This window comes from Mastomys coucha, unplaced genomic scaffold (genome assembly GCF_008632895.1).
Source record: "Mastomys coucha isolate ucsf_1 unplaced genomic scaffold, UCSF_Mcou_1 pScaffold12, whole genome shotgun sequence".
Taxonomy (NCBI): Eukaryota; Metazoa; Chordata; class Mammalia; order Rodentia; family Muridae; genus Mastomys; species Mastomys coucha.
The window spans coordinates 22342666-22356553 of NW_022196894.1; the positions used below are offsets into that span (position 1 = coordinate 22342666).

The 13888-nt window shown below is 41.4% G+C and overlaps 1 protein-coding gene across 9 annotated transcripts in view; it reads left to right on the plus strand.

Annotated features, from left to right (window-relative positions):
- Positions 1-13888, plus strand: part of Lpp (LIM domain containing preferred translocation partner in lipoma) — a 590384-nt gene that overhangs the window by 194174 nt on the left and 382322 nt on the right. For all 9 annotated transcript variants that reach the window (XM_031363533.1, XM_031363538.1, XM_031363539.1 and 6 more), the window contains one exon: positions 12586-12787. In XM_031363533.1, the coding sequence (XP_031219393.1) occupies positions 12595-12787 (193 nt within the window). In that variant the 5' untranslated portion in view covers positions 12586-12594. The remainder of the gene's footprint in view (positions 1-12585; positions 12788-13888) is intronic.

Below are 13888 nucleotides of genomic sequence, written 5' to 3' on the forward strand. Positions count from 1 at the left end.
GGGAGAATTGGGTTCTGATGATGGCAAGTGACCTTGGTTTGTGTTGTTTATTTTCTTAACCTTGCCCCTGGCCATCTGGTTAACTCTAGTGCTACCTGCCCTTACTAAATCTGACTGAAGTCTGTCCTTCCTTTGATCCTGGTTGTGTCAGAACTCCTCAGAGTCAAGCTGTCTCTGTGATCCTGTGATTCTGGGATCCTGGGATCCTGGGCTTGTTAGATCACCTGGGAGTGTGGCTTTCTCAGTGTGTTGTGGGACTGGCTGCAGAGGCTGTGCCCAAGGTCTGCTCAGAACACTAACCCAGACAGACCAGAAGGAACCGGAAGTAATCCAGTAAACAGCACTCTTCCATGGCCTCTGCATCAGCTACTGCCTCCAGACTTCTGTCCTGCTTGAGTTCCTATCCTCCTCATTTTCCATTCTTTACATTTTTAATTTTTTTTTGAGATTTTATTTGATGTTATTTTGTGTTTATTTTTGCCTGAATGATGTCTGCTCACCACATGAATACAATGTTCACACAAGCTAGAAAAGACTGTTGGATCTTCAGGGACTAGAATTAGAGATGCTTGTGAACTGCCACGTAGGTGCTGGGAATTGAGTCCTCTGGAAGAGCAGCCAGTGCTCTTAACTGCTAAGCCTTCTCTCTATTCCTGTCTTTCCTTCTTAATTGGGGACACATGCTCTGGAGTAGGAATTTCTAATTTCTGTCTCCTTCTGCTAATTGTTTGGAGCAACTGTAATCAAAATTCCAAACATGAGAGGTTCTTAACTCTCTGGAACCCTTTGGATCAGTAGCTGAATATATTTGAGATTCACTTGTATCAAGTGAACTAGACGTCATCACAATGCCTTGCCTGTATTGCTTCTTATCCCATTGGAGATACTTTGAAGACATTCTTGTTAATGGGTACACCAACCAAAATTGCAGGCATAAATCTACAGTCACTCTAGTTGTGATGAACCATGGAGAATAGTGCCTGGCATATAATCTACAACGAGTCAAACTTAGTGCTTAATTCTTAGCACCCCACAACCTTTATGGTTTTAGTGTGTGTGTGTGTGTGTGTGTGTGTGTGTGTGAGTAGTAGTAGTAGTAGTAGTAGTAGTAGTAGCAGCAGCAGCAGCAGCAGCAGCAGCAGTAACAGTGGTAGTCATCATAGTAGTAGTATAATGTAGTTGTAGTTATAATAATAATAGTATAATAGTAATATTATAATAGTAATCATAGTAGTATTAATAGTATAGAAGTAGTAGTACTAATAGTATAGTAGTAGTACAGTGGTAGTACTTGTCTTCACTGGCTTAGGAATGATCATGGGATAGACCCTGTGAGAGGCACTTGAAAGCTAATCTAGGAAAGATGACATCATTGTTGGCCATTCACACACAGACATTGCTACAGTTATTGCAGATTACTTGGTTTCCAACTTACTTTATAGCTTACTGGGGAATCAAGGAGAATTCTTTTTATGTTTATAAACAAGGTCAACTGCATTTGACAATTATACCAAGATTTAAGTATTCCTGTAACTGTTTTGTACCAGTTTGTCTAGTTCGTGATTAGTATCTTATTCAAGACAGTCAGTAAAAAGTACTTCTATCTGTGTATGTAAGAATACCGCAGTCCACTGTGTGAAATTTATAGTCCTGCTATTTGTTCTAAAGCTGAAATATCAGTTTAAAAAAATATGAAAAACCCATATTGAACTTGAGAGAAATATATACATTGAACAGGGAGTGAATTAAATTATGTATTTGAAGGAGTATCATGAATTAGAGAGTTTGTGTTACAAGGTGAAAAGGTGAGATGCATCAATGGTCCTTATGGTAGTACACATTTTAGCTATCATGAGCTTTATAGCAGTTATAATGGTTGAGTTTTGTAAGCCGTTGCCTAGGGTGTAAGGAGTTCTCTGTTGTAAGTACATGGGAATGCGTTTGAGTTTTACTATAGAAATATTTTAATGATTCTGTGTCTTTCTGATAAGTTATGTCTGGGCTGCTGAATGTTATTTGTTCTTCTTTAAACCTTCTAACAGTGTGTGTGTGCGTGCTCGCACATGTACATGTTGTGTATGTGTACATGCATATATGTGTGTGTGCATGTGTGAAAGAGAGAGTATGCATGTGTGTGTGCATTCATGAGTGAATGTGTGTGTGTATGTATTTGTTTGCCTTGGAATATTTAGCCAATTGAGTATGGTTTTTATACATGTCCTTTTTTTTTTTTTAGCATAGTGATTAAAGAATAATAATTCAGTCGGCTTAATATCACTACTCTCATAGAAAGAGACTTAAAAGGACTAACCCCATTGCTGTGATTCTGATGGTGAGCTTGAATAGCCATGCTCAGCTGCCATTGGTCAGTGGCTCATCAGGTTTTGCCTTATTTGAAAATCTTGAAATAAAGATAGAACAATTTCTCACATTCAGGAAAAAGTCTGAAGTTGAACGTGGCCCAGTTGTTTCACTGAGGAGTCTATAATTGCAAATGTGGCTTTTCTTACATAACTTGAACCAGTGACACATTCCTATAGGTTTGCTTGGCCTTCATATCCTTTCATAGATTGAGGAACCATCTATTTAGATGTTTAATAAGTCAAAACTTATTATTTGAAGGCCTAGCTATATGCATAGGGTTAATTCTTCTTGTTTCCTAAAATTCTCTCCTAAGGTTTTATTGAAAATTCCCATGACCCTTACCATCTATTCAATTTCCCATTACCTGGGCATTTAAAAAGTTAACATAGATACTTACTTTTGTATTTGATTGTTAAAACAAACTTGAAATCACAGAGGTTATCCTAACATTGAAATTCAGTGATATTCAACTCTAGAAAATTTGAGTGACCCAACTTCAAAAACTTATGATAGCTTGTACAGAGTGGTGGGAATCAGGGGCACATTGATAGGCTGTGGTGAGCAATGTGGTGCTTAATTACATCTGAATAAACACAGTTTTATAGACAAACACGCTGTGTTTGTCCATCAATAACAGTCTCATAATAAAAAATAAAATATTTCTGCTTTTAAGTTACTAGTAAGATGGGCTTTGTTGTCTCATGCTTATTTTTGTTAGGGTACAAACAAAAGTATTAAAAAAATTAAAAGTAATTAAAACACACCTCACATGCTAGTAAAATTCCATGGCCTATGTAATGGGTACAGCCGACTTGTAAACAGATCAGTACAGCGTGCCTTTAAGACAAGTTTGAACATGCTGCTTGGGGGAACGCAGACGAACGAGCCTCAATTAGCTTGGAGACCTGAGCACTTATTGGTATGTTTAAAAGGAGAGATTCCAGATAAGCTCCGAGGAGACTCCTGAGTTTTATTAGGGATTATATAGTTGACTTTTCTCATTATCACTTTCTCTTCCCATTGGAAAGGCGAAACCTTTGTGAGTTAGGCACACAGCATCTTAGGCTTATTCAGCTTTCCACTTTCAGAAGTACATTTCCTGAATGCAGGGAAACTCAGGCTATTCTTTGCCCTTATTTTTAGCCATACACATACAAAGTTTGTTGCTTGCATCAGAGACTTTGAAGAAGGCCCCTTGGGACCACATTTTTATGGAAGCATAGGGTAGTGTACAGGCGAGCAATGTCATCATAGAGTATAAAATGCTATGGGAGTGATTCAAAATAAAAAACATTTGTCTGTTATTTTAGAGCTGGGGAAACTGGGATGCTGTTTTCTTGCTCTCTGCATCAGGTGGAGGGAGCCGTTGCTGTTGGATGTGATTTAGTGTGGAATGTCAGGGACCTCTGTTTTCCCTGTAGTCTTCCCCAAGGTTGTTGGTATTGAGTCTTTTGCAAGAAAGACTCTTTACTCTCAGGACCACTTCAGTTGTCTTTTATCCAGTCTACCTGGTTATCATCTACCAAGCAATAATGTTATTATTAGTAAAACTTACCACTTTGAGTTTCCTTTGCTGGTAGAACATTTGGGTTCACACCCTGTCCCCTGACTGCTCTGCTAAATTGGGTAAGTACCTTCACCTTCTCTAAATCTGTAGAGGGGTTTTTCATGTTCCATTCCAATTAGAAGAAACACAGTAGTTCCTAATGTGTGTCTGCTGTCAGCTGCCTTTTCTTTGCCCATGACTCCTAAGGAAATGGAAGGGCAGCTAGCACCTGTCCACCCTGTCTTAGCCTTCTCTGGAGCCCTGGAGCCCAGCGATGTCCTCGTGACAGTTCATTTTTCCAGTGATACTGTGAGTCTGAAGGGACTGTGTGTTAATGCGGCCTGTCTCTGTTCTGTGTCCCTTCTGATGACAGTGACTCACTCACAGTTACTCACTGGGACCTGATGCTTCTCCTTTTTTGTTGCTGCATGCTTCCTTTGGGGTTTTCAAATGCAGTTTTTTTTTTTTCCTGGCTCCCCACAGTGTGGTTTCCAGAATCAGTGAGCACATTGTTACATTGTTTTCTGTATGAGTACCTTTGTGCTAGGCAGGTCAAGACTCTGACTCTCTTTACTCTGATACTCCTCCTCCTCTGGGGAGTTGTGGGGGCGGGGGTACTTAGGAATTCCTAGTATTTAGAACACAGTTTTATAGGAAATCTCAGTTGACTCAGCTTTAGTCTTGGGGAGTTGTGGGACATAAGAGTTGGACAGAATGTTGACATTAAAGTAATTTTAGTTTACAGATAAGGAGATGTATGGAAGTTGAAAGATGTGCAAGGGCTAATGTCAGAGAGCTTTGTGACTGAGTGAGCCATTGCCGCCGAGTGTGCTGTGTCTAAGTCTAGTGTTGTTTCGAGTATTTCCAGTGTCTTTGAGAGAACCTATATAAAGGGTTGGCATTTCTGTGGAGTTGTTCTCCTTGCTCCCTCTGAGCAACGCCAGCTGTCCATGTAGGGAGAGGGGCATTTAGCCAGTATCCTTCCAAAGCACGCTCTCTCTCTCTCTCTCTCTCTCTCTTTCTCTCTCTCTCTCCTTCCCTCCTTCCCTCCACCCCCTCCTCAGTTAAGTTGAATACACTACATCTTCAGCCATGGCAGGCCCTGCTTTGCCCTACCTGCTCTGGATAACCTGATGCTTCAGAACATGATTGAGTTCGCTGCTTCCCTAGCAATTGTGTGTAATTTTCAGCCTGCCTCATTCTTCAGTGCCGCCTTCCCACGCTTCCGTCACATGCTGCAGCATACCTGCTTAGTAATTACCCTGCTAGAGACTTACCTACACAGTTTGGAAAAGGTTTGCCTAACGTGCTTATTTACTTGTGCATAGTAAGTCTTGATTGATACCTTGGTAATCACTGAGATTAATCCAAGACTTCCTCCCACAATGGGGAGGGTCACAGAATTAGGAAACAGGTGGCAAGGAAAGGCAGAAAAGAGAGTTGTGCTTCCTCTGATGAGCTGAGAGGAAAATTATAATTTGTTATCTCCAGACCTAACTTTACTTATTTTTTTTTAAAAGAGTTATCCTGTCAGGATTTCTTCAAAATTCATAAAGCATGTGAGCAGATTCATGTATAGAATCCTCCCTCCAACCCTCTGCCCAGTTCAACTGTGGCCTCCTCAGAGAAGGCTCCTGTCTGAGCTGGAAGCTGGTTCTGAACTATGGAGGTCAAGAAACCTGCAGCCAAATGCTACTCTGTAGTCCAGGGTGAACAGCCGTACTCTAGACATCTAAGCACATCCTTACATTGAAACAGGCCTGGGCATCAGTAGCTGACCAGAGAGCGCTTGCCTAGCAAGCACAGTCTGAGTTCAGATACTGGCATGGGAGGCAGCTGAAAAGGAGGAAGAAGGTGGCATGAAAGCCTCTTTGAATTGCATTGAGAATCGCTTATTCAAGTCAAAATGACTTTTTACCAAACACAAAGAACAAACACTGGTGAAGATACGGGTGAAGAGGAGCAAAAGTTTCACACGAATACCATTGGCTCATGAAAAATCTCTTCAAAAGCTATGGGGCTTGGCATATGATCAAGCTGTGTGATGCTGTACATAGACCTGACTTCTGGCTCTGCATGCAGCAGAGAGAAAGCTCCGCACTCAGTCATTACAGAGCAGTTCATACAGTATCAGTCTCTATGCTACCTGTGGAAAGATAGGAAAAGAGCTGTAACATATGCCTGCAGTGGGCTTTCATTCAGCTACAAAGAACAAAGACTATTGGTAGGACATTGTGTACAACTAGAGCTCATACATGTTTAAGGGACAAAGTCCATAGGACTAATACCATGGTTTTCATGTATGTGGAATTAAAAAAAGAAACCTGAAAGTAGGCAGAAAGCTATTTGGAGGAGGAAGTGGACCAGGAGGAGGCAGGGCAAGAGGATCGAATCTGTTCAGACTATATATAAAGTGTATGAAATTATCATAGTGAAATCCAGTGTTTGTATAATCAGTAATGCTAACAAGAATCTTACAGTAGGAGTTTGGTAATTCTAGCAAGGCACTGATGTTTTCACATAGAGATCAGTCATGGAAAAACCTTCATGGTTTAAACAGTAGTGTAGTGTTTAAGGCCTAAATGCTTGTTCAAATAAAGAATCTGTTGGTGATAGACATGAATGCTAAACTGAGTCTGTCATCAACTTTTGATGTCTGATCCACAGACCGTCAGTTCCTACACCATTAAATTAGTGAGTATTAATTTCTGTTCTCTCCCTTAATCTCATCAGTTTGTTCAGCACACACTGACAGAGTAGTTACTGGGGAGCTATGCAAATTAGAGATTAATATGAATGCTTTATACCCCTTACTCTCATCCCTGGAGTCAGGATATCTACATAAAGGAGCTGGGCATATATCTCAGTGGTCCAGTGCTAGCTTGCCAAACACTAGAACCCGTGAAACCCCACCAGGGCAAGGTAAATCATCAGGAAGATCTCACACACACTTAGCTTGGAGGTCGTTTTAGAAAGCACAATTTGATGCTTATAACACCAGATGTTGCATAATGCCATCTAACAGGTGGTTGTTCCTCAGTAATCTGAGAAATGCTTATAGAATTGCATATTAATTTGGAGAAAAGAGAGAAAAATCTGATCAAATATCAGTTCTTTCTGTCCACAAATGCCTCAGTTCTCCTTCCTATACAGGAAAGGGGTTGATCATCAATTTGCTCTTTTGAATACCTTGCCTTCTCTACCTATGTTTTGGCTGCATTGAATGTTGCCTTCCTCAGCCTACGATTGTGGAGTATGACAGAAAAAAATGTTTTATAAAGCCGGGCAGTGGTGGTGCCGGCCTTTAATCCCAGCACTTGGGAGGCAGAGACTGGTGGATTTCTAAGTTCGAGGACAGCCAGGGCTATACAGAGAAACCCTGTCTCGAAAACAACAACAACAACAACAACAACAACAAAAAAACAAAAAACAAAACAAAAGAAAAAAAGAATGTTTTATAACCACTATAATCCAAGAGGTAGGTATGGAGTTGCCCAGAACCCAAACCACTCATTCCAGAAAGATAGAAGACAGTAAAGAAAACACATTAAAGCTTTTTTTAGGGTTACAGTTTGTTGGCTGTTTATCTTGATCTGTGCAACTCCTTAGAACCTTATTTTGTGTGTGTGTGTGTGTATGTGTTGTGTCTGTGTGTGGGTGTGTGTGTTTGTGTGAGTTAGGGGTATTAAGTATTGAATCCAAGGCCTTGCAAATACACTTCAAATGTTTTGCTACTGAAGTAGTTCCCCGACCCCAGGCTTATCTTCTTGATTTTTAATTGCAGGCCATGGTAGTTTACCCGAATATAGTAGTATGACCAGTTCGTGGTCATTAGAACAATCACATCACATATAGTCAGTCAGCCCCCAGTAAACTCTTGGTATTTTTTGTTAATCTGTGGCTTTGCTGTTCCTGTATAATTGCTGGGGAGAGATAACAGAGAGCTGTAGAAAATGTGGTCAGTGAAACCATGTAGGTTCTTTCTACTGGATTTGTATGTAGCCCAGACCTTGGAGGATAGGGTGCAGGGATGGGGCTCAGCCTATAACTTTTTAGCAGCAGGCATATTGCTGGGATCTGGGCCGTTTCTTATGCTTGCTCTCTCTGGGTGCTGCAGCTTCATTTTCAGTGTCAGGAGAGGAGTAGGGGAAGGATCTTCCCCTTCTTGCTTTCACAATGGTTCTAAGCCTAGAGTGATGCCTACCTTGAGGCAGAGGAAGTAAGAGCAGGGTTGGAAGGTAGGCAGAGCCCACTCTTACCCTGCCTGCTTGAGCTTTCGCTGAGCCTGTCTCTGAGAAGCTAAGGAGAGGGGTCCTGACAGGCTTTTGTCAGTTCATGGATTGCTCAGACTCTTATCAGAAAAAAGTTTTAAGAATTAGAGAAAGTAAGCAACCATCAACCATAGGAATGGTTTTGAAATAATGTTCATTTGTCCAACTTCAGATGTATATCTTTTCTTGTTAAAAGTCACTCTAATTTAACTGAGACTCAAATAGGGCCTGAGGGAATCCATGTTCACACTGTTGCATTTATTATTTTCTTGGATCCCGCTTACATGGACTAATATAGCTTTTTGTCTCTCTCACATATGCTTTGATTTGTTTCTCTGTTCTGCTCTCTCTCTCTTTCCCTCTCCCTCTCCCTCTTCCTCTCCCCCTCCCTCTTCCTCTCCCTCCCCCCCCCTTCTTCCTCCCCTCTCCTTCCTTCCACCCTCTATTCTCTCCCTGTCTCTCCTCATGTCTATAAGTGTGCATGTGTGTTAGGTTAGGTAAGAGCCGAACTTCAAGTGTCAGTTTCCCTCTATGAGGCAGTATCATTTTTTCCTACTGTGAGGGATAGCTGACGTAGACCTAGGAACAATGCTGTCCCTATTTTCCATCTCACTGTAGTAGCACTGGAATCACAGGCATGCACTATCGTTTCCTGGCTTATGTGTAGTCTGGGAACTTGAACTTGGGTCCTTACATGTGCATGGCAAGTGCTTTCCCCACTGAGCCATCTCCTCAGCCCCTGTTTTGTTAATTCTTGTCACTGTTCTCCCTCCTATTGTACTTCACAACTGCACAGCTTTCTACGTCCTGATGGGAGCTGCCTTTCCCAGCTTTTCTACACTATTTCTTTGACAGCTCTTCCAGTTTATCAGTACAGCATCTTTTCTAGGCTACTCTCCTTCCTCAAATTTAGATGAATGTAACTCCCCCAGACTATAATTTTTGAGTGAAGGAGGAGAATCTAATTTATCTAGAGAACTACTGATAGACATATAAATTTATTTGATCCTTAAGTTAATAGATATTCTCATTGAGTTCTTATCATGAACTAGACCTTGACATTATAGTGTGGTAAGGAGTTCTGCTTTCCAGGATTGGAGAGTTTACTTTGGGGAGTGTGCATGCAGCCAGTCACCTGACCAGTGTGTGCAGCAAGGTGTGTGCTGCTTTTGATCAGGGTTTGCAACTGAGCAAAGGATTAAATGCATCATTTACATTCTCAAGAACTAGCTGGAAGTAATCCCAAGGACATAAAGGATGCATTATGGATAAGAAATTATTTATTACTAAGGGGTAGCCTGTGTGAATGGGTAAAATCGCGAACAGAAGATGAATTTTCTTGAAGATATAAATGCTATCATACCATCTTAGAAGTATTATCACAAAAGGTATTAGAAATAGCTTTAGTATCTTATTAAATAAAGTATCATCACATATAGAAGTATTTTCATTGAAATCTGATGAACCTTTAAAGATCAGATTATTCCGGGTCATTATTAGGTTAATTGAGACTGCACTGGGTTTTAGAACCTCTGGGTGAAAGCCTGATAATGAAAGAAAGGAAAGCAGCCAAGAACACACCACTGCTGACCTCTGATCTCATGCACAGAGTTATAAGAAAATGTTTAAGTTTTCCATAACAAAGCACTATTTGTGACAGGCATTTTTTTTCTAGGATTGAAAAGATATTTTAATATCTAGAAATCTATCAACAGGATTCATTACATACCAAGTTATGGGAGGCAAAGTGATTATTCTGATAAATGCTGATGGGGAGGGAGAGGTGTGCTGGTGGATGCTGATGGGGAGGGAGAGGTGTGCTGGTGGATGCTGATGGGGAGAGAGATGTATTGGTGCATGCTAATGGGTAGGAGGAGGTGTGCTTGTGGATACTGATGGGGAGGGAGTGATATGTTGGTAGATGCTAATGGGGAGGAGGAGGTGTGCTAGTGGATGCTGATGGGGAGGAGGAGGTGTGCTAGTGGATGCTGATGGGGAGGGAGAGGTGTGCTGATGGATGCTGATGGGGAGGGAGAGGTGTGCTGGTGGATGCTGATGGGGAGTGGGAGATGTGCTGTACAGTTGTGAGAGGCTGCATGGAGGTACATATATCAGACTATATTTTCTGATAGTTACAATGAGACCACCCAGGAATTTACAGGTCATTGCAGCATGTAGGTAGATTGATAAATTGCTTTTTAGCAAACTAATGTTAGTATGGAAAATACTAGAAGAATCCAGTCAAAGAACATGCTGCTACTCCCTTTTAGGAGGACTCATTCACAGGCAGGCGTCTGAGCTGGAGCAATATAAAAACAAGGAGTGGGCCTTGGTGCCCAGGGATTGGAAGGATATGCAGTGGTGGGCACATCATAGAGATGGACTCAGAAGCATAGAAATTCACTGTAAACTTTGGGGCACAGTAGACCAGTAGAAGATGCTGTGACGCTCATCTCTATCCAGATGTTGCTTTCACAGAGGGCAGGCCCAGAGTGCCTTCTATCCAAATGTGGTCCACTGGGAGGGCAAGCCCAGAGCACTTCCTGTGGAGAAGGATAAGTCACATTGCCATGGGGGACAGGGATGATTATGATTTTCATACTGAGTCTTACATTTTTACTCTTAATTCTGTCCCAATAGTTACTTGTTTTTGCATGTTTGTGTGATAGTTAGTGAAGCCAGCACAAGACAGCTGGTAAGTAGTGTAGGATTGCTCTTCAGGTTTTCACCTTTGCTTCAGAGATCATTACACACTATATGAGCTTGCATTGAAAAGCTTTTGTTTTTGAGTAATTCTAGACTTAGAGCAAAGGTGTCAATGATGCTATCAAACCATTTAAATACATACAATTGAAATCTATACTACAAATATGCACAGAGGACCAGAAATTTTTCAATAATTTAATGTTTTGTATTCACAGTAGTCACATTGAAAGTAAAAAACAGTACCAGTATTCCAATTCCATAAATCAGAAGCTCCATTAATAAGATAAAGACTATTTTTTTTCTGCTCCAACCTTAGAGATAGGCTTAGTTTATGTACTTAGGTCTCTTTACATGATTCAAAATGCTCAACTAGATTTTAAAAACTCTATTCTTTATTGGGTTTGTGGCATCCTTACTGGTAATTTTAGGACATCTGAAATAGAGTCCCTGTCTTCTCTCATAGGCTTAAAGTTGTCTAGTATTTGTGTCTCTGTGCACATACACAGGGCCCGAGAAGGAAGAGGGGGTTCTGATGCCAGAGGGGGACCAGTGTCACCTTTGGCTTCAACCCCCTGCATCTTATCTCTTTTATTTCCCTTTTTTATCCATAGAGTTATTACTATAGAGTGACACCTGTTTCCTTCTATGTAAAATGATCAGTAATTCTCTATGAGAATGGAGGTATATGCACCCCACTTTGATTGCAATTGACAGTATATGTATAAAGCCCTTCAATGTTATTGTATTGGTTTTCTGAAAAGCTCTGTGCTTATGGAGGCCTGGAATGTCTCAATCATAACTTAGGCCAGGCCCTTACAAGGGCTCCTAATCATACTGCTTGTCCGTGATGTGGGCATGTGTGAATTCCCAGCAAGGACACTGCTGTCTCAGCTCCTCCTCCTTTCTCCATTGCTTTGTGACATGCTGAGGCCTTCATTTGTTCCTCCATTTACTGGGGCTTTGTTGCTATAGACATCTGGAGGTAATCATGTAGCCCTCTTAATTAATTCAGTTCAATTAATAAATTACAAGGTAGATTTAGGGCTAGGAGTGGGTACAGGGCACCTTCCGGCCTCCCTGTGCTGGAGAGCTCTTGCAATCAGGCCTGGAGAGCCCTCTTCAACTAGTCTGTGAGACTCTTCTCCAGCAGGCAGGCTGCCGGGAGGAGTGATTGGCATATCCTGACAGAGAACTCAATTTTCTCTTCACACAGTGTGGATACTCTGGTGGAGCAGTGTCTGGGCTGGGTTGGTTATCCCTCATGGAGTTAAAGTAATTTTTCCACAATTTTCCAGCTTAGTTAGGTATTACTAGCCATTTCCTTGATTTTTAGGGTAACCACTGGATTGTTGGTTGAATATTCTTTCCCTAATACATGTTAATATATGTTCCAGGCATTTTGGCAAACAGTGTCTCTGTGCCCCTGCCCGGTTCCAAGTGCCTCTTAGGGTTGGGGGTAGGGCAGAGCTGGTCTTGTAGTAATGTCATTTTAAAGTATGTTTCATGTGTCTGCTAACTGATATAAATGTTTACTGTTTCTCTTGTGCCTGCTGGGTAAATTGAGGGTCAGTTGTGCATACAGAGGTGTCTCTGGCCCCATCACCCTCACTAGTTCTTTGATCAACTGACTTCTTTTCCTATGGCTCTCCAGCCACACTGAACACAGTGTTGTCTGTTTTTCTGTTTTTCTAACTGCAGATTTCCACAATGTCTCACCCATCTTGGCTGCCACCCAAAAGCACTGGTGAGCCTCTTGGCCACGTTCCTGCACGGATGGAGACCACCCATTCTTTTGGGACCCCCAGTATCTCAGTGTCAACACAACAGCCACCCAAGAAGTTTGCTCCAGTTGTTGCTCCAAAACCCAAGTATAACCCATACAAGCAGCCTGGAGGAGAGGGTGAGTTCTGGTGACTGGAGGGGGAAATCGGCATAAAAGACGTGATTTGCTGTTACAGGTGTGTTGGGAGGAAGTTTCTTGTTATATTTACCACAATTTATGAAGTGTCCAATTTTAACGAGCTCCCTATTGTCAGTTACACCAACTGGATCTTAGAAACAAAGAGATTAAATCTCTCAGAGTTGGGATTGGATAGTAATAAATATCTATGATAATACATATCTATTACTATTTATTACTCAAAAACAAATAGAAACATGACCTCTCCAAGTGTGTCTCGGAGCCTTTCTGTAGCCTTACCTTTGTCTTTTCCTATTCTTCTGTGGGGATGTGTCCACCACCCAGTTTCACTGTTGCTACCAGACAAGTGCCAAAATGTCACCAAGCAATAGTCCAGTGAGAAAGCATTAGTACAAACACCCTGTGAAATCCCCAGAACCCTGCTGCTTCTTACTCTCTCCCTGGGAAACGACTGTTCTTGGTGGCCCCGTGTGTCGAAGTTACAGATGGTTCAGAGCAAACCTTAGTTCCGGAGATTTTACTAGCCATGTATTCCTTTTACATCAAGTGTATTTTGAATGTCTAGATGAGCTGAGCATTCAGTGTGTGGTTATACTGTGACTCTCACATTAACAAAGTTGACCAGTACAGTCTTTGTGGTAGAAGAGACTTTGTATTTATCCCAATCAATGTCAGGAGCTCCTTCATACCCATGACATAGTAACCTAAGACCTATATATAGAATAGTGTAAGCCTTCTAGCTGAGAACAGAAGGTGTGCACTCCCAAGATTCTGTCTCTTTCTCAATTTTGTGCCCCATCTATCTTCTCAAAAATGACTGTTCTGTTTCTACAATTGTCTTTATTGTGTTCTTAGATACATCTTTTGTATTTGTTGTAGCAAGATTGTGGAGATTATTTCATGCCCTGTAGTGTTGCTTCTTCTCTCTGTTTTTTTCTGAGTCTTTCCTACTTCCCAGGAACCACATCACTAATCTACCAGTTTACCTACTACTTTGGCCTCCTGGTGTTTTAGGACTCATTTCCAAAACAAGGTCATATGTCTGGCTTGTGTAAACAAACTGCAGGCTAAGAGGTTATG